The 21102-nt window shown below is 38.3% G+C and overlaps 1 protein-coding gene across 1 annotated transcript in view; it reads right to left on the reverse strand.

Moving 5' to 3' along the window:
* The window catches only part of PDE7B (phosphodiesterase 7B), a 181109-nt gene extending 160435 nt beyond the window's left edge, over positions 1-20674 (reverse strand). The window contains exons 1-2 of the mRNA XM_056342802.1: positions 20525-20674; positions 20248-20362 (exon numbers count right to left, since the gene is read on the reverse strand). Of these exons, the coding sequence (XP_056198777.1) occupies positions 20248-20268 (21 nt within the window). The 5' untranslated portion in view covers positions 20269-20362; positions 20525-20674. The remainder of the gene's footprint in view (positions 1-20247; positions 20363-20524) is intronic.
* Positions 20675-21102: the final 428 nt, after the last annotated feature.

The raw sequence follows: 21102 nt of genomic DNA on the forward strand, positions 1-21102 counted from the left end.
ATATTCATCACAGCAGATTTCTCTCTATCAATGAACTAACCAGGAGCCAAGTAAGAGTTTACAAGTGTCATATAATTAAAGATTCTTCGAGATGACAAACACAGCTGTGCAAGGACCACAAATACCATCTGTAAGACTTAAAGGCTTTTTACAGCTCTAGTACTAAAAGTCTGGCTCATGAAGTACCAGTAAGTCTATCACTGTCAGTGTCAAGTCTACATCAAATATTCAATGAATTATCTTTTTCCAACCTTGTATGACTACAGGCCTGCTGCTACTGTGTTATTACAACTACTAATATTTGCACTAGGAAAACAAAGTCATACACGTGTACTGAGAGGCTTGATCAACATTTAGATCTTTTGAGTTTGTCAAACTGAAAGACTTCACAAAAATCAGCATCCAACCAAGCTGGTGACTATTTCAGAAAACACTGTTTACACAGAACCTTGTACAAACAATACAGCCTTGTGATTCGTTAATTATTTTGTAACTAGAATATGCAGCCACAATTGGAAGGTTCAAATATTCTATTGCTAAAAACACACTGCAAAAACAGACAGAAAATGTAAGTCAGCCATGTAACTTTATAACAAAATCTTGATTGTTGGTGATATTAAAGCCATGAGGTTCCAATGTATGCCTGTGTTAAATTCAAATTTCAGCAGACTAGGTACATACAGACAACATATGAATTGAAAGATACTCATTCACTTCCACTGTATTGAATACTGAACAAATTTTGGTTGCTAAAGAGAAGAGAAACATGTTTACAGCTTCCGACTGGCTGCATCCCCTAATAGTGTTACAGACAGAAATACTCCTTAAGTTCCATACCGAACCCAAGATAATTATTACCAGCAGGTGTCCAAGAACTGACAAATGCAATTAATATGTATCTTTTAATGAAGTTTAAGTAGTAATTTAAGCATTCAGTTCATCACCTATATGTGTGATTTCCTTCAGGTATTTCATGTGGGTATATTTTTAGTGTATAGCTACCAAAAATTACTATGCCACAACACAGAAGTATCAGAATGCCACATTTTGACAATTTCCACAGACCTATTTGTAGTTCTGCACGCAGATTCTCAATTTCTTATGCTGGTAAGAAGTTTCTTGGCTGACTAGTCACTGAAGTCAAATGGAGAGGTTCCTAACCATGGGAATAAGCACAGTATAGCAATCAGCTTAGAAAAGAGAAACTGTCTAAATAGAAAAATAACTTATTTGAGAACAGAACAAATCCCACTCAGATGTACTGAGATAATAGATGCAGGGCTCCACACTACTGGAGTGTAAAATAATCTTGTTGAAAGATTCCTTGCCCTTTCTTGATTGAGATAAACCACATGGGTGATTATATAAATCAAACAGGGCAGTTTGGAACATGTCAGGAGAATTAATAAGTTCTGTGGAGTTTTGGTTCCTATTGTTGTGCTAGTTTCTCATGGTTATTGTGATATTCTGGCTCTGTTGTAGTCCACAGGAGATTTATTACAGAACTCATTACATTAATATTTTAATTAAAGCGTATCCAATCAAAGATAACCGTAACAAAAGACCTGGAATGTGTTGTGTTAGAACAGTTTCACAGAATGACACATGATTCTCATCTCCAAATGGAGACTTTTAAGAAGCGCTGCCACACAAAAGTAGGCATTCTACTTGATCGGTCGATGGAGACAACATACAGGGGTTTTTTTCTAGGGCTCTTACTGAACTGAGAACGTTTTGGGCTTTTTTCTTACTTGTAGTAAATTTTAATTTGTATTGGTTAAGGATCTTCAAAGTTTTCAGGGATGTAAATCTCTGAATTATAAGTTATGATTCATTATTGGTTATAAAAAAAATTGCAGCAGTAGGCTATTAGATCAGAGTACATGCAGCTGATGCTTCTTTATCTCTTATGTAACCCTGTCACTCTAATACAAGGTATTAATCAAAGGTTTCAGAAATACTCTCCCTTGTGAATAAATCTAGCAAACATAGACAGCAGACATACTTGAAAAATTAGAAGTTGCAAAGGTAAATGATGTTCAAATTACAATGTGGCTTCCCTGTGGATTTCACCGCCTTTGGAAGAGATACAAGCAGTAATGCCTGGGCATGAGTGCACACATACATACACATCAACAAAATCAGGGCTTCAGATTAGCTGTAACAGAAATTATTTGGAACATCACAAGAAATGGAGCTCCTATTCATCTTCTAAAAGCATAAATACTGAATGAAAGCATATGTTAGATTTGAAACACCTACTATCTTGTTCCTTTTGAACTCTAACAGTATACTAATGGATATGCCAGAAAGGTATCAAAGCACAGACAACCTAGGATGGGCCCACTAGCAAAAGGGCATGCTACCAAATGTGAATTAATGGATAAAATGCACTGAAACAGAATTTGATCTGACTAATAAAAGCAGCAATAGTTGTATCACAGACTGTCCTCAAAATATTCTGAAAGATAATGGAAACAAAGTTTAGACTACCTGTGCTGTAGTCAGGAGCCCAACTCGGTTTGCCTCATACCAGGCACCAATTGTTGTAGCACAAACTAACTAGTAGACTGCAACAAGGCTTTTACCATCAGTCACATTCTACTGTCCTTGCCATTTTGCCTTCCTCCAGAAGCCAAACCACACTGCTGCTCCTCCATCCACCCCCCTCCCACCATCCTCAGGGCTACTTAACTACTTAGCAGGAACGAGCTACAGCTGCACATTGTCCATGTCTATCAACACACTGCCTTGGAGGCAAGGCCACAGCTGATATTATCAATGCTAATCAGCCCACTGCCTTCATTCCTCTACATATCTGCATTGTATTGCTAAAGAACTAATGTTGTGAATTTCTACATTTCCTTGAAATAATTTGTCAGCTTGGCCCATTGTGTTATAGAAAACTGGCTAATAGAGGAATGTTCCTCACGTCCTCTTCCTAAATGATACTGTTGGCATTTATGTTCACAGCTGGTACCTGCTGGCAGTCCTATCACATCTTATCTATGTGTCAGGTCTACTGCTCAGACTCACAGGGCGGTTGAATTTTGAAGTGACCCCTAGAGATCACCTGGTCCATAGTCTGGCTCTGTCTTGCTAACATCCTCCCTTGGCTGTTTATACACATTGATAAGACCTTTGCAGAGCCTTCTCTTCTCCAGGCTGAACACTGCCAGCTCTCTCAGCTTCTCCCTGCATGACGGATCCCCCAAGCCCTCATTCAACTTTGTGGTGCTTCACTGGACTCACTCCAGTAACTCCATGTCTTTCTTTCATACTGGAGAAACCCAGACCTGGATGCCATGTTCCAGATGTGGCTTCATAGCACAGATTGTTGATAAACTATTAGCCTCTAATGATCTCAGTAGAAGTTGTCATTAAGGACTATGAATTAAGGCAGCCTAGAAATTTTTATTAAATCAAGTCAAGACTGATTCAAAGGTAGCCCTGCAACTTAGTCTAACTAAGCAAGCATGCAGCAAAAAAGAGTAACTTTTAATGAAGGTACAGTTTGAATTCCTCAAAAAGACCAATAATTTCAGTTATGTTTCTGCTATGAAGTAAATATAAAGGATAACATGTAAATCACTGATAAATATGACATCTGAACAAGTTCTGCACTTCATTAGCTCATTTTAACATACAAAAATAGAGATACCAGCTTATGCAACAGTTAACCAATACAAATATCTAATCTTATTTTTGTATGCTTACATTGCTCCTCCCCTTTCATTTGCTACACCTGACGGTTGTTTCAAATTGAATGATCAAACTGGTGTCTTTCTCTGTTTGTGTGGTACCTTGGTTACACAGCAGCTAGCACAATGGAGATGTCAGAGGGAAACAGTCATAACTGTAATGCAAGTAAAAATACATCGGAAAAAATGTTTAATGAAAACAAATATCCCCCCTGTCTTTCATGCAGGTCTGCCTTTAGTTTTGTATTTTAAAGGAAGGCCAGACTTTGTTATGGTATCATGAAACAATTTAGAGATTATCTTTGACAAAATTTGGTGTAAAAAAAGAAAACCTGTTTTGTTACAATAGAAAGGTTCACTGGCTTACAAAAGTGTTGATCAGATTATTTCTGTTATCTGATTTTTACTGATGAATATAGGAGTAGAATCAGCTTATCAGACAAATAGCTCTGTATGTCAGAATTAAGCTGTCCAGTAGAGAAATAACTCTGCATTAAGAGAAGCCGTACCAGATGAGAAAAATATCAACTCAGATATCTGAGTGCCAGGAACAGGTAATTTTGACTTATTCACAGAAAGATATAAAATGTCTGTTTATATCTTGATGCCATACATGTTGTTGCTGGTGATGGAAAAATTCTTCCTTATCCTGGGGAACACGCATTCATTCTTTCACATGTGAATATACTACCCTTACCTTTCGCAAACATCACAAATGCATTACAGCTTCCTGCTCATTCATTTCCAGTAGCAAATATGACTTCAGATGATAGCTACTTGGAATTTATAGCTTTTTCTGCTAGTCCTCAAGTCCATCCTTCACTTAAAAGAACATCATATTTTTTAAAAAATTGTTTGTTCACAGTAAGAAGAACTTCCTCACCTTAAAGACAATAAAGCAAATGAAGCAAGACAAAAACGTTCTCTGCAGAATCCAGATACGACAGGGAAGCATTGTGGCTTTGAGACAGATGGTTCCTGTGGAGTGGTCTATAGCAAGCTGCTGATAACTGCCATGTGGCCATCTGACATTTGTATTCGAATTAAGAGAAATGGTGTTCCTGAACAGCTATGGGAAATGCTAACTTGACATTATTATGATGTATACAGAAGACCAAAGGTAACAAGGTATTATGGACACATCTGATTTTGTAAGCTGTTTTCACTTTGTACTTGAAAATGAGCACTTTAGGCTTACTACATACTGTACTAGAAAAGGATGTTACAGATCAGTGATTTTTTTCTTGTAGTATTGAACCTATGCCTAACGATGCTCATTTTTACAAGAGTTTTCTTCAGTTCATTCATGGAAAAATTCCCATTTGCATTCAAATTATCTTTCTGCTGTAAGTAACAAATCCATTTATAAAAATTTAATAAGAAGATCTCTAAGTAGGTCTGGAAGGCTAGCCTAGCTGATCATAGTATTGACTTGAATATATATTTTTTAAAATGTCACTATTTTTATATGAATGTACTTGCTCTAAATTTTTACATCTTACAGATAATTTCATACAATTTTTAGAAAACCTTATATTTTAGGGAACAAACTCCTTTCCAGGTATTGTTGAGAAATGAAAGGAGCATAATTTTTTTCCTCATTTAAAACAAAGAAAATTAAGGATGTGATCTGTGATTTTCTACATATTAAGGATCAATATTGAATGATCAAGTATGAGTCAAAGTCTACTGAGCTTGTAGTAAGACGAATCACCAGCATGGTTTGACTTAATGGCACCACTTCAGTTTTCTGTATTCACTCCTGGCATTTGATTTATTGATTCCTTTCTCTGTCCTCATTTTAGTGACAATTAATCTCTATGGTTACTCAGCAAACAACGTTCTTCAACTGACCATCCTAACTTAGCAGTAGAGGATCTGCCTCAGCAGGAGAAAGAAAAACCTCTCAGTAATATAAGGTCGACGCTGCTTGCAAAGAGCAGTGATACAGCCTGGTGTATCAGAAAACCTCAGTCACCCATATGGGCAGAACATTCCCCAGGGAGAGCCAACAAGGGATATCAAAGGCCAGCAATGGCACCACTGGACATGCTGGGTGACGGAGAGGAGTCTGACAGGCAGGCTTTCATCAAGTAATGGTTTGAAGGCAGGCAAATCAGGGAGCACACCTGATTCACAAACAGCCTTCAGAAATCTGTGGAAGTCCTGGATAAACAGGTCTGTAGACTTAACTTCCAGCAGGTAGAAGTACAATTAGAACTTCACTATAAAAATGAAATTGTGGAAACGGAGTTGCCTTCCTTTTTCTTTTTAGCAACAGATATTTACATACATTTATTTTGTGTATTTGTTGCTTCTTGGTAGGCTATTTCTGTTTATGAAGAATGACAAGTTTTGCTGTGCAAAAAAAGCTGCTGCTTGCCTGCTTTTGGAACACTGAGAGTAACTTCCAGGCTGAAATCAGTCTCATAGTATATTAGAACAGCAAAGGCCTGGAGAAGTCTGAGAATACAAATTTCTGAATCTTATTGAGCATCTGGTTTGCTTCCTAGCAGTTAAACTCTTTCCTAGCATTTAGACTATTTTGTGTCAAACTGCATCTTTCATCAATACTTCCTAGATCGTAGGGTGATACTACAAGAACAACGCACAGGTAATATTTCAATGTGGCTGGTATGAGTGCAGGTACAAGAATAAGGAAAACAAAGAATGAGACAGACCACAAAGCCTAGAGGCCTCATGCATTGTTTGTTGTCAAACACTAATAGTCTAGTCTGATGTTTCTGAGTGATGTAAAACACGGGGTAACCTTTGCTCATTCCTTACTCTGGAATTCCCGTGCACTAAATGCCACCGAGGCAGAGCAGCTTCCCTGGGATGGCTGCCAGCACTGTGAGTGCAGCTTGCTGAAAATAACTTGGTGCCAAGAAGATGCAAAGGGCAATCACTTAAAGGGAAAGATGCCATCAGAGGATTTAGCACAACCACAGAAAGACTACAGCAACAGCAAGAGAGGAATAGATGTATTTCAAGTGATAGTTAAGCGACAATTGCAAAGCTGCAGTTTCTAGAACTTACTCCATTAGTTACAATAATTTCAGGTGCCCATAGGCAAATTTATTTTAAATTTGTACTGATTTCTTCAGAATTATTAAGAAGCTGGAATCTAGAGAGAGGCATAGCCTGATTTGCTGATGTGCTAGTGACAACAAGATGGGATGATTTTGCCGAATTCACTTATTTGGCAAAAAAATATGGCAAATTTTATTATTATTTATGAACAAATGTTTGTAGGGAGATATGGTGAAGACTACATAACTGCAGTGTTAATCTTGTAATATCAGAATAAAGATAGCGATGGAAAACATTAAGAATGAGGCAGATCCCAGAAAGACTTGAACTGCTAGATGGTTTGGATCTTCAAAATAAAATGCAGTAGAGATTAGTTGCCAGAATATTAACATAGAACTTACATACAACACATAAACCAGCAAGGCCAGGTTGATAAAACACGACAGCAGGATTTTTCTTCTTATCAGATTCAGGTATAAACTGAATACAAAACCTGGAAAAAATACTACTTTCTTTATGTAATATATACAACCCTTTTCCATACATGGAAGATTACCACAAAGCCAAGCAGAGTTCTTGCACATGTAAGAAGGAAATTTGGTTTACATCTACTAAGTTTTCTGTACTGTGCAGCTCTTCAGGACACCTTGACAGGTTAACATCTATAGATTTGATCTTGTGAGTTTTTGTTAGATCCTGGGTTTTTTTCCCACATCTGTATTTAATAACTCCCAAAGAATTCAGAATAGATATTTTATACTTTTCTAAAATTTAGAAGGATATACAAATTTTTCAAATCCACAGATATATTCTGTCAGCTTTCCAAAATGACTATTGAATAATTATTTTATAGAATTTCTAAAAATGTTATAATAATCAAGTAACCATTTGCTGGTACTCTAAACTGGTATTGTCAAGACCTGGACTGTATTCCAAGACACTGGAATTTGTTCACAAACAGTCTTATATGTAAAGCTATTCACATGACTAAATACATTGTTAGAGATCTAAAACATTCAGAGTATTTAAAATTAACATTCTCCACATGAAAAAAAAAATGCATGGCCATATTATTGTTGCTGTTGAACAGTGTTTGCAGGTACAGCCATCAAGATTTTTCTTTCACATATTAAGTAAAATTGCCATAATAAATTCTCAAAGAATGTGTGAATGGTCCAGATATTCACACATAATTAGATGCCATAGGGTGAACCAGTGAGGTTAATAAATGTTCTGGAGTAAATAAATAATGATCCTCATTGTTTCTTCATTGTTTCTAAAAGTGAAATCTTTAAGCTTCCCACACTCTTCTCCAATTTTTTTTCTATTTTATCCCTCATCAAGGGTGATTAGTTTCCAGTACTGCATAAACTATGACTATAGAATCTGTTATGTATGATTTGTTGTCTCAATTATTCTCTTTTAAACGTGATGATTTCTTTGAAAAACTGGAAGAAATATGTCTTGCACTTGGAAAAGAAAGTGTTGAGGAGTATGCTAATCCTCAGTTTCTTAGCAGCTCATTTTGAAATTTCGCAGAGATGTCTCCTATACAAACAATCTTTATCCCGATGCTGGAGACAGCCTTTATGTCACCAGAATCATGCAGTCAGCCATCGTAAAGAAAGCTGTTTAAAGCTGGACCCAAGCCCTGATGTACAATGCTGTTGAACAAATTGGATATTTCTACAGGCAGCCAGCGCAGAAGTACTGGAGGTCAAGAGATCAAGACTTGACGGAAAGAAGGAGAAACAGTGATGGAATAGACTTCATATCAGCAATTTTGTAGTCAGTATTGGATGGAGGAAGGTGCATTATTACAGATGTTCAAGATAGCAAGAGACAGTGCAGTTTTCCCCCATTGTTCTCTGTATGCACCCCCATCCTTTCACTCACTGTCTGCCCACACAATGTGAAGCAGGGCTGGTCTGTCAGAGACAACAAATTCTCTGAGGGAGAGCCTGGTTGGAGCCACACAACCTTGGATGTGGCAGTGACACTGAGGAAAGGTGCACTCTTAGCAAAGCTACGGGTTCAGACAATGCAGCAGTCTCTGCTGTGGGGGTGCCTATAGGGAACATAGCCTCAGGGTATGCCAGGTTCCCCCCTGCCCGCCAGTCTGGACTTTGGGTTCAGCAGCAGGCAGGTACAGTTTGCACTTTGTGTGCATATGGTAGGTTGACCAAACCCTTGATTTTTATCGTTTTTGGTTTTGTTTTTTTTTTTTTAAATATCAAACAGATGTTTAAAGTCATTTTATCCTCAGTTTCAGAAGAACTCCAAATCCCTAGAATACAGAGTAATTTTCCATAACAAATTATTTATTTTATGAAATGGTAATTTTCCATAGTAGAAGGCTCTGTCAACATAAACTGCTTATACAAATGTTTGGTTGCTCTGCAATCAAATAATTGGATTCATACACAGAGAATTGAAGATCTAAATATATTTAAACACTAGATAATTTCTGAGTTAATAAGAAATAATTTTCCGTGTTAGAAAATCTGGAGTAACAAAAGCTTGAATTGCCAACTCTTAAAAGATTGATAGACATGCAGAGAAGCCATTTTCAAAAAGTAGCCTTTAATACATTTGTGTTTCCTGAGTTTTTGTCTGTAGGGAATAAAGTTTTCTTAATTAAATGAGTCTTACTGATCTGAGAGTATGTAATGTGTCACATACAACATTTTCATACTTTGCTGGTACTGCAACATGCTTTGCAACATGGAGCAATAGCCTTAAATTATCTCTTAGCTCAATACAATTTTTCCTAGGTTAGCATTTCATTTGGTATGAGTCTGAACATGATATCATGTTCCTATTTGGGATTCAAAGCCCCTGAGACCATCTCTGCTTGCCTTTCTCCCTTGCATTCTGTTATCATACATAATCAGAAAAGTTTCTGATGTTTCACAATAGCTGAAGATATACCTTCCCCTTATGTCTACCTACAGGCTGCCTTAAGACGATGCCTTGACTTCCTGTAAGGATCTGCTCAGAGTTCAGAAGGACAGCATAGTTATAATGGTGCACAATCAGAAGACTACAGATTCTCTTTCCTTTGATATTTGAATTTTTTACAATTAGTTAGATATAAAATTCTTTATCCCTAAATGCAGTAATAAGTCAATTTCATGGTCTTTGGTTTTCTGTTCTCTAAAGAAAAATGGAGAGTTTAAACAAAAGTGAGAAAAGAAGAAAAATGGGAAGTTTTCAGAAGTAACAAGCAGCTGCTGTGAATGTAATATAAAATATGGACAGAAGAGGAAATACCGCATTAAGCAAAAGCTCAAGAGTGTAAGGAAAAAGAAAAAGCCATGCTTACGAGTTTGAGAAAATTATTTTGTATTTCTGAATAGTGGTGGATGTAAAATGTTTGCCCCGGCATTCATCCTCCAGTTCTACAGAGTAGAGGGTTAGCTGAAGGTAACTCTGCCTCTCCCTGCGAAGTGCAAATAGCATTTATTTTTAATAGAAATTAGTATTATAATAAAATATAATCTGTAACCATTTGGCTATTTCTAGTATTACAAAGTTCAACCCTTTTGAAAACTCTGGCTACCATTTTGTTGAAGCCCACCATAGTGTGGCTGATGTGACATATTCAACATTTTGATTTTAAAAAATTCTGAGGATCCCACAAATATAGCAAAGCCAATGAGAGCACTAGGTGCTCCAGCAAGGCATAGGTTTCAAAAGGAGCTCCCCAAAACATTTTAAAGTGGCTAATTTTGCAAATTCTGAGTTTGGTCATTAAAAGAATTTTTATTTCAAGGAAAAGTGTTTGTGTGACCAAGTCAAACTAAACCTTTGTTTCTATGCCTCTATTTGTAAAACTAATAATTTTAAAGCCTCTTAAAAAAAACCCACCCAACTTACTGATCAACGTGTTTAGAAACATTCTCTAAGTTATATTTTTAATTAATGTATTCTTTTATACTAGTCTCTTCTAGAACAATTAATGCCATTGCATGACACATGAAAAACATATTTTCTTATACCATACACGATAATGTCACAGCTTAAGTTGACTCAGTTTCGTATCCGCCTGGGCAAAAACCAAGGCCATTTCCCTTTACATGACTGACTTTCCAGTGAGTTCCTCTTCTAGACAAGAGGGACTGCAGGAACGCTGCCTCAACATCACGGGAAAGATGCAGAGGAACATTAACTAGTAAACCATGTGTGTGCTCAGCAGGTACTTCACTGTGAAAGGCAGTGAGGGCAATTTAAGGGACCAGCTGGAAATCACACTACTGGTGATTTTGGTAGAAATATCTAGTGGTGGACTGACTTCATGAAAGTTTTCCTGATCTCCTTGTCGCTGAATCCTACAGGTATCCTATACCTCAGAACCACCCTATCACTCTCTACAGTGCAGCTTATTTGTTGTCAGCATAGCAAAACTGTAGTGTGTCAAATGTGACAGTAGAGTATGTTGAAACTCATCTCCCAACAGAAACCACCAGAGCAACTATGTTGACAGTGTTATTCATATTTGACTTTTTAATGTAAATTAGCTAAAACAATTTTTTTCTCTCTGCTGCACTCAAGTGGCACTTCTCTGCAGAATTTAATGGTATCACAATTCAGATCCCAGTTTGCCACAGAGGCTGACTTACAATAGTGACTTTATAAATTAATTATTGTCTCATATATTTGCAACATGGACAAGAACTCCCTGGTTTGTTCAAAGGTATTAGATTTGCTTGTGTTGAACTTAATAAAGTGTAAAACAGTCTAGGTAATGAAGAAGTTGTTAACATTGGATTGCGACTAATTTTCTGTCTGCTACTAAGAGAAACAGCATTAGTTCCCGTGCCAGAACGTATAAATCAGTGTGGTGAAAAGGTAATTTCTAGACAAGTGTTCTCAGGAGAAAATGAGCATAACAGAGAGTCAAAAAAGAAAAAATGCCTGTTTGGTATAATTATTTTAAAAAATGTCTCTAGAAATTGAGAAAGTAGCTCAGAGGTTTTTGAAGTTCTCCTAGAACCAAAGCTGAAGAAGGTCAAAATACTGTCAACAGGTGACAATTAAAGGGTGGCTACATAGCATTGAGACATCTCTGCTAATTGTTTTCTGTATTTTAAACATCTGGACCTTTTGAGACTTTTTTTAGAGAATGGTTTGTTTATTTGCAAACTAATTTTCATCAGCTGTAATAAGAAGGTGCAATGCCAAACACAGATTGACATTAAAGGCTTTCTGCTTTTTTATTCTTTTATGAAATGTGAAACACTTTTTACTAATACTTAGAAAACAACTGAAGTCAGCTTAGGCTTGTCCACATTAGTAGTAAACATGATTAAAAGTTGAAAAAGGATTAGCCAAGTGATGCTTTGTGGGTTTTTAACCTAAACTGTGAATACCAATTTAAAGAATCTAATGTAGTGAGACCAAGCTGCAGTCACATATTAGGTGGTCCAGATGAATACGGCTGCTCCCCAAGAGGCCCTCTGACCAGCTGACATGTTTAAACATTATAATCCTCCCTTTCTCGTACTATTTGATTTAAAATAATGTTTGCTACAGTGTTTAAGCGAAAAATAAAACCAGAATCCCACACTCCTTTACCCTGCTAGGGAAGCCCTAAGAGGCTAAATCTGGGGGAAGATGACAAGAAGAAGAATACATCTGTGGTGCACGTGCAAGCCTCTTTTAAAGCAAGTGTGTTTCACAGACAAAAAACTGCAGCCACCAAAAGGAAACTTTAACATGAAGAAATAATCTCTTCAGCACTATACAGTTATCACAAAAATAAAGCATGGAGTACTGTTATTTTTTTCACTTGTTTTCAAAATAAGAAACAAAAGGTCTATTGGGAAGAGGGTGAGAAGAAGATTGCTGAAAGATTTGGAAATTCAAGGCTTCGGTGACCTTTGAGTTTTCAATTCAAGCACTATAAAATTAAAAGATCTAAGCAGACTTTTCAAAACAGTCACTGTATTGGAACCAGATTTTCAGTCACCTCTGCCTACTAGCAGGTGGTCAAAGCAAGCAACTCTCCATGCCCCTCAGTCCTCACAAGCAAAGTGGGAATTCTGTCATAGTGGTCAGATTTTTTGCCCTCAAAATATATCTGGTCTTTTCTCTTAAAATCAACAACTTGTTGGAAGAAAAACTGTTCAGGAGGAGGTGCTCGTTTGGAGAAAATGCCCATTAGAAAGGTTTCTTCAGTTCAGGACAGAACTCCTGGAGCTGCAGGTGGACATCTGCCTGAAACAACCGTCATGTGCCACCTCAGCGGTGGCAAAGCCCTCATTTCACGCCGGGGATCGGCACGGGGCAGCAGGCTGTGGGCTCCACCTGCCAGGCCCCGCGACCACAGCTCAGGCCCTGGGGGACACCGCAGTGCTAATCCACCCTAGGAAAGCCAGCACAGAGAGGGAACTGAAAGCTTTTCTCCCATACCCTCTTGAGACCACTAGCATCAGGCTGTTGGCTACTTCTGTTTGAGGTAGAATGGGAAAATGTTTCCCAGGCAAGCTCTTGTGCACAGCGATTTTTCAGATCTGGCCATTTCAATTAGAAACTAAAGTGAATTGGAGCTTCTTTGAAAGCTTGACCAATTCTATCGGCTTTGGTGATGATACATAGCATGAACTTAATTTCAATCTCCTCATGTTGCACCGGTATTTGTTACCATACTATTACAGAGGTTATATTTTGGTAGTGGATATTATTATTATTATTATAGATACAGTTTCATGGATCAAAGAGACAGGATGTTACAGCCTTGCTACATGAAAAATACCTTGTGACACAGTGCGGTACGTCTTGGTCCCTAAAGAGAATCACTATTTCTCTGTTTTAAAATTATTACTTACATAGTTGTGTCATTGAAGCAGATCATGGACTATGCTGAAAACAAGCGAGATCAGCCTCCTCTGTATTACAAATCTATACATTTTCCCAGATGCTAGCACATAAACTAAAAATTAACTGTGAGGTGAATTCAAATAAAATCTGCTGAACTTTTTTTTTTTTTTTCCCTGTGAGAAAAGGAAGAAGAGAAGGGAGGTTTCGAGGGTGATGGAAGGGAAAGAATGCATTGCAGCTTCTGTGGAGCCATCAAAAACAGCCTGATGGTACTGCACGGCTGAGGAAGTTGTGGAAAACTGCTATGAAACAGGTATGGCAAAAGGCTAATGAGCCTAAAATTTGATCTAACTGGTGAAGAGAAGTAGTGCTTATAAAACCTGAAAGCTCAGTGGGTCTGATCTTTCACAGATATAAATTGATGGAGTCCTATTAATCTCAGTGGAACCATGCCATTTTACACTCTCACACACCAATCTAATTTGAGTCTACTTTCTACCTTTCAGTCGTTCTGCCTTTTAAAGCAGTCCTACAAAGAAAAAGCAACTGTGCACCTGAGGAATTTGGTTGGAGAAGAAATACATTCCAGTTTTATCTTTCTAGCTGGCACTTACAGTTTGTCCAAGAAAATTAAGATTATTTTTTTTAAGAACAGAAATTTAGAATTTGGAAAATGTAGTTTCAGTATAGTAGTTCTTTCTCTACAGTATGTTATTTTCCACTTTATTTAGTATTGTAAGGTCATCTTGAAGAGGGCTTTTCCATAACAGTGTCTTCCGATCTGCTAAAGCAGAAAGCAACTCGCTGTCCTCCCAAGCCTTGAACAGGCAAAGCTCCCTCTGCTGATGTGTGCAAGTTCTCCTCTATTAATCAGGCCTAATTATTGTTTTCCTGGCTGTCTTACAGTCTTCTAATGACCATATTGATTAAACTGGAGATACACTGCCTAATTAAATTTATGATGGCCGTTCTGATGCCACTTGAACATTGTTATTGATAGACAGATATTATGGGACTGTGTGAAACAGAAATGCCTATGAATAAGTAGTACAGAGCCAAGTCAAATCCCAACATTTGAATCAGAAAGGGGCAGTGATGTTTCAACGTGGCCGCCACTTAACAGAAAGCCAGAAGTGTGTCTTCTTGAAGACCTCATGCATCTGCTTTCATCCCTTTCTGGGTATCGATGTGAGGTCTTCTCCTCCTCCTCAGCAGCCTGGTACATAGCAAGTCCTCATTCTATCTAACCTTCTTAGAGGTTTAAAGCCAAATATAAGTGAGGGAAAAGCAGGTGTTGCCCATGTTTAGTGTACCTCAGTGTGCAGCTCTGGGACTGTCTAAGCAGAGGTCCCAGTTCTCATTCTGTGCCAGGACCATCATACGTAAAGGGGAAAATAGCTACACACTTTGGATGACAGCTGAATTATTGGGAAAGTGCTAAGGCATTTCATGTTAATATGTGTTCATTTCTAAAGCACAGCAACCACCTGGGGATCGTCATCTGTCTTTCCATGGGATGAGTCTTTGTACACTAATGGTAGCTCTGCCATTAGTATTAGGAAAAGCCCCAGAGCTCAGCCAGTCGTCACAAGCACTGTAGAAAGTGTGCTATGGGAAACAGGTTGGGTAGGGGGAAAGAAAGGGAATAAGAACACGAGAGTACAGACCCTTTCTTTCAGAAGGAATTAAGGGCAATTTCCAAAGGGAGCAGAATTGATCACACGGTAGCTCAATATTACCCTCCAGGAGTTCTCTAGTTGAAGTTGAGTTCTCTTAATTTCAATTTTATAGGTGTATATTTCTCTGACCCATCTCTGAGTTCCTGTATATTCAGCCAAAACATGTCTACCTCCCACTTTATTCTTGGGAAGGTAACGATCGTCCTTGCCAAAACATCTTTCCTACATATAGATGGGTTAATATTATCATAGATTCTGCTACGAACAACCATGTAGAAAATTGTATAGAGGTCCTGACAGCTGCTGCCCCAAAAGTGTGTTTTTATACCTCTATGACAATTAGCTAAACTTACTTTGACAGGAGATTCTGTGCTCTGCTTTTAAAAGCCTTACACTGCTGACATTAACACACGCCATAGTGAGATATTAATTGGTGAGTTTTCTCATACCAGAAATTTTTGTGGATAACTAGTATAAACCTACCAGCTACAGAAAAAAACCCCAAACCTCTGCAACTATCTTCTTCTAAATATTTGTCTTGTTTTTAAAATAACCTACTCAAAGAGAAATAAATCTTGCTGTTCGTGTCTGCATGCAATTCTTCTTTAGCTAAACTATAACAAATTTGTCTCTGTGTGTGACTGGGAGAATCCTAACTTCTTATTCCCACCTATTAAGAGGGAGAGGTCATCAGCTATGTTTATCCATCTAGGCAACCTGGATGTCTTATTTGGCTGGATAGTAAGCTAGCAGAAGCATATCATATACCACTATAAGACTACGTGGCTTAAATAAGTAGCTAAACTGAGTTCTCATCCATCCTCGCACACAGCTCCCACTGGGAGGAAGAACGGAATAAGAAAATCAGACTCAATAGGGCCCTTTCATTAGTTTAATTTCTATAGTTCAACACTGTTTACATAATACAATGATAGCTATAGATTTTTCACTTTCTAAAACCAAGTGAAAAATGTATATCAAAATTACAGCATGGATGGACTGCAGATACCATGCTATTAAATGTGTGCAAAAGAAATGCTTAAACCATTTGACTATTGTTTTTTGAGAATTGTCTCTGCCCAAAACTTTTCACTTATAGTTTTGCCACTGAAGTCTGGCTTCTGGGACTGCTCTTTCTTCTATCTGATTTGGTCAAGATTTGTTAATTTTCTACTTTAAAACTGGAGGCTTTAAAACAGCTATCAATAGCCCAGATCTGAGCACTGTGAACCCTAGCAATATATTTCCTGAATCCCACAGTCTGTTAGAGGAAAACAGAAATTTTAAGTTCAGAGGTTCAAATATTGTTTTCTAATGCCACTTTCTTGAAGTGGTACTGTAGTAAGAATAATAGTACAAATAAAATTAAAAAGTGATCTAAACAATTTTCAGGAAGACACAGAAGAGTTATTTTTGCTAAAAAACCTTTCAGCAGTTGACTTTGCATTTTAGATTTCTAGAAATTGATTAAATAAATAGTTTTAAATGCAAAAAATACAATCTACCTTTCTGGTATTTACACAAAGCTAATATTTCAGAGCTGAGAAATTCATACTACTGTCAGAAGACACATTATTTGATTTCCACTCATTTACTGTGAAACCACAGAAAAAGGTTACCAACCACCCTCATATAATTGCATATCTCATGCCTGGCTTTGTGGTCCAGCTTTTCAGCGACATTTTTCATCTTCAGCTGCCTAAATTGATAAATCTTGTGTTGAGAAAGAAAAAGCACCAGAACTTCTGAACTGCTTTTGGACGTTTAGACTGCACGTTTGTATCCCAGTGCCCCCAGGGTATAAACTCAAAATAACATCAGTTCCACATCCTGAAACTTGTGACTGAAAAGTGTAATTTTCACATTAGATGTAAAGCCAATGTTTCACTGAAAGTGTAAAAACTGATGTCCCTTCAAGGGTAAGCCTGCTTTCTGGCTGAGGAACAAGAAAAAAATGAATGCTATAATTCCAGTAGAGAGAGTCCCATCTTCCACCCAATATGGATGTGGAAGGAGGAATAGTGAGCCATCATTTCATTACAAAACACTTAATTTTGTTCTGGCAGCTAGTAGGATCCCAGCTGTCCCTTTCACTTTCACCTTGTGACAAACACATGGAGCACTGTAATAATTTCAAGTACAAAAATGGAGAAAAGATGAACAATAGCAAGTTGCTAAGAATGCTCATTTACATGGGATGTCTTCCTCCCTGCCCCAAATGACTTGGTTTTCTGTTGGCCCAACTACATCAAGAGCTTTTGGCCATACATCTAGCTTGATTACAGGACAAATTTAGTCTTAAAACATTTCTTATGATTATATAAAGAGGTGTCAGGTTTTCTTCTATTGACAGTAATGGCTTGGTTAGTAACTGCCACTTCTGCTTTGTACAGCTCCTATAAAGGAAATTACCAGTACAAGAGAAGTTTTTTCCCTATAAGACTGAAAAATTACAAGAAAACCATATACATGTCATACAATATCAATTTTCAGACTGTTTCTCATTAAAATGTGCTTTAACTATTGGTAGAAGAACCATGGAGTAAGGGAAAAGGAACCATGTATGATTTAATGTCTCAATTACACTTCATAATTGCAATGGAGACACTGGAAAATCAGCCTGCTTCAATGACCTACCTAGAGGTCTGATAATGGCAAGCAAAGGGCTGGGTTTCAGAAGGGAAAAGCACATAAAGGGGGAGGAAGGGGAGGAAACAGCTGCTGTTATAATGGTATATTTATATACTAGTTTACAGAATGAAAATTTCACAGTTTAAAAAAAGTGATCTGTCATATATTGGATCAGACTGTAGAGTATGCCTTACTGTGCTTGGAATCGCTACGACTTCACTGGTGACAACTCTTGTCCACCCTACAGAAATAAACTCAGAATGAGCAGACATTCATATCACATGAAACTTCTGCAATACAGGTTGGTTTTGGTTTTTTTTTTTTGAGACAGAATGACTACAAATGTCAGTAAGCATTTCATTCACTGCAGAGAGGCCAGCTTTAAATTGTATTGTGTTCTCGATGCTGAATTGAGAATGTTCAGAGAAAGCATTGCAGATAAACTTTTCTTACTGAAGTAGAAAGTGTCACTTCCTCAGCTGAAGTCCAGTTAGCATATTTACTATTAGTATCACCAGTAGCAGCTGCTACAAAACACAGAGGCAGAAAAATGTTTATCAATGAAGTGAATAATTTAATTCTAGGAAATTATTCTAAACAAATGTCTTACAGATTGTCTTTTGAAAACTTGGATATCTTCATGTAGCTACAGGGTTGCTCCTTACAGAACAGGCTACAGTCCCCATAGACTGAGGCTTCCCCTTAGTCAAATTTACCAGTTAATCATCTAACAAATACTATATTAACCTTTCTAAAGTTGGGGCTAGAGAAGCAGCACTTTAGTTTTTGAAAGCAGCTGGCAGTTCACATAGCAAGATTTTGGGGAGGGCGGGGGAGGAGGGAGTGGCATGGAGATTACAGAGTAACAGTTCAACTAACAAAGCTTGACTTTGGGTTGTTTGGTGATATGAAAAAAAAATATCCTCAAGTATCTCTAAAGAGACGAGGCACTAAAGAGTGTATTTGTGACAAGCCTCTTTGTTTCTGCAGTCATCAGTGAAGATACAGCAAAGGAAATGGAGGAGCTGCAGTTATGCATTTGCAATACACAAAGTCCTTGTTTTCCCACTAGGCACTGCAGAATAGCAATTGTCCATTCACAGCACATATCACATCCTCTGCATTTCAGGGCTAATATTTTTGCCGTCCTTAACCTAGCATGCTTCAGCCTAGTGTAGTTAATTTTTGCAACCCTTTAAGGTGCATTGCATGAGGTAGGTGTGCTCATGTTCTGTTCCTTATGTGAATTGTTTTTTTCAGGTATGATTTTTAAAGTTAAACTAAAAGATTTTCAAATTGCGGAGGGTTTATATCTACAGCAGCATCTCAAACAGAGCTGTAAAAAGTCTCATTCCGCTGACTGGGAAAAATATGAAGATTGCTAGTCATTGAGAATACATGTATATTAATGCAATTAACAACAGAAATCAGCTGTGTTGGCTGAAATTATTTTTAAGACCACTCATTCACACACACACACACACACACACGAGCTCTGACAAGTGGCTCCTCCTCCTGTATTTTAGAATCACACTCCTGAAAACAATGTTAGTTTTATGCTAGCAGTTGCTTTTGTTTCCTGCAGCACACACTGTCCACTGTAATGCTGCAATACTCATTCAAGGCAGATCGCTAGCTCAAATATGAATTGAACCTATACGCCATCAAACAGACTCCAGGCTACATTACTTCAACTTCCAAGCAAATTTCTACTTTTCTCTGTTTAAGTAGCAAAAGCTATCTGAAGACTGGTGTTGATATAAGACGATCAGCTCCCTCCCTTCCCACTGAGGATCTGCTTGTAAGTCAAAGCGCAGGCTGCTTCTTGATTTTGAACTTCTGAACCCAAACCAAGTAAAGCAATCTAAGCATGTAGTAAAAAAAAAAAGATGTGGTACATGTACTCCGAAAAATGAGCCTGGTATTCTTTTCTGCTTGACCTGTTTATTGCCAACTCTTTCTCCCTCTGCTCTAAACTCTCAGACTAACTCACAGCCCCCTCAAGATAAGAATGAGTTTCTGCTTTCTTCTCCCTTCATCGAAGCCAGCCAAGTCCCAGGTCTCCTCTCCTGCCACAGAGCAGTAGGAAAACATACAGAAAAAGCAATCACACTTTCCTCGGTGGGGTCAGAAAGAACTGCAATAACAGACTCTTCCCACAATCTTCTTTCGCCATCAAATGGTTAAATCAACATGTTAAAATTTTTATCTAGCTTGAATAAAGAGAAAAAGGGAGGAAATTCAAAAACCGGTTGCTGTAGTAACAATCACCACTAAAAATCTTTGCCACTAAATAATAGTATTATCTCCCTCTCCCCCTCGCAATTTTAGTTTCCCTTCAAAAATAATCATGCTGCCTCTTTCAGATTTGCTGTACATACCTCAACCATTAAACAAGACATTTAACCATAGTGGCAGTTCTGTGACCTTTGAATGCCGTGAAATCTCTAAGCGGTGCAGCTTGTTCATGAAGACTTGTACTGCAGAATCCAGTAACTGCATCCAGGATTAGGAATGGAATTAAGTAACAACGGCAAACAAAAATAAAAAAATAATTAAAAAAAAAAAGGGGCGGGGGGGGGGGGGGGGGGGGAAGGAAAAGGGCAAAAAAAGAAAAGAAAAGCTCCCCAAGTCCCCCAACCCGGCCAGTCAAACCACCTTAAGAAGGAGAAGGGCTCGGGCGGAGCGCACTCGGCTGCCGGGCGCGGGCCGGGGTAGCGCTGCCGCTGCAGCCGCCGCGGGCGCGCGGGGAGGTGCTGCCACCGCCGCGGGCGCGCAGGCCAATCCGCGCGCGCCAGCCCGCGCCCGCGCTGTCAGCCGCGGGCAGCCCTCGCTGTTTATGTTTCCTCGTTTCGGGAGTGACGTCAAAGGGCTTAGTTTTTCCTCTGCATGTGCTATTAATTTTAAACGACTACTATAGGAGGAATGTGGCAGTGATTTAGGCAGCCTACCCTACACGAAAGAAACCAGAGACGTGATTTATCTGTCCTGGGTTTAGCGCAGAAATATTAGAAAAAAAAAACATGGACATAAAAATCTAGTGAGAGGGGCCGGAAGGATCCAAAATATCCTCACAAAATGGGGAAAGGCTATAAATGTGCTTATACATATTGAAGTATTTGTAAATACACCCGAGATGTTTCCCAGTGAGAGCCGGGCTATTTGTATGGGTCATGGTGCAAAACCAGCCCCGATTCTGCCCTTGCCCTGGAGTGAATCAGGAGCGGCTTCGCTAA

The sequence above is a fragment of the Falco biarmicus genome, chromosome 6 (assembly GCF_023638135.1).
Source record: "Falco biarmicus isolate bFalBia1 chromosome 6, bFalBia1.pri, whole genome shotgun sequence".
Classification (NCBI taxonomy): Eukaryota; Metazoa; Chordata; class Aves; order Falconiformes; family Falconidae; genus Falco; species Falco biarmicus.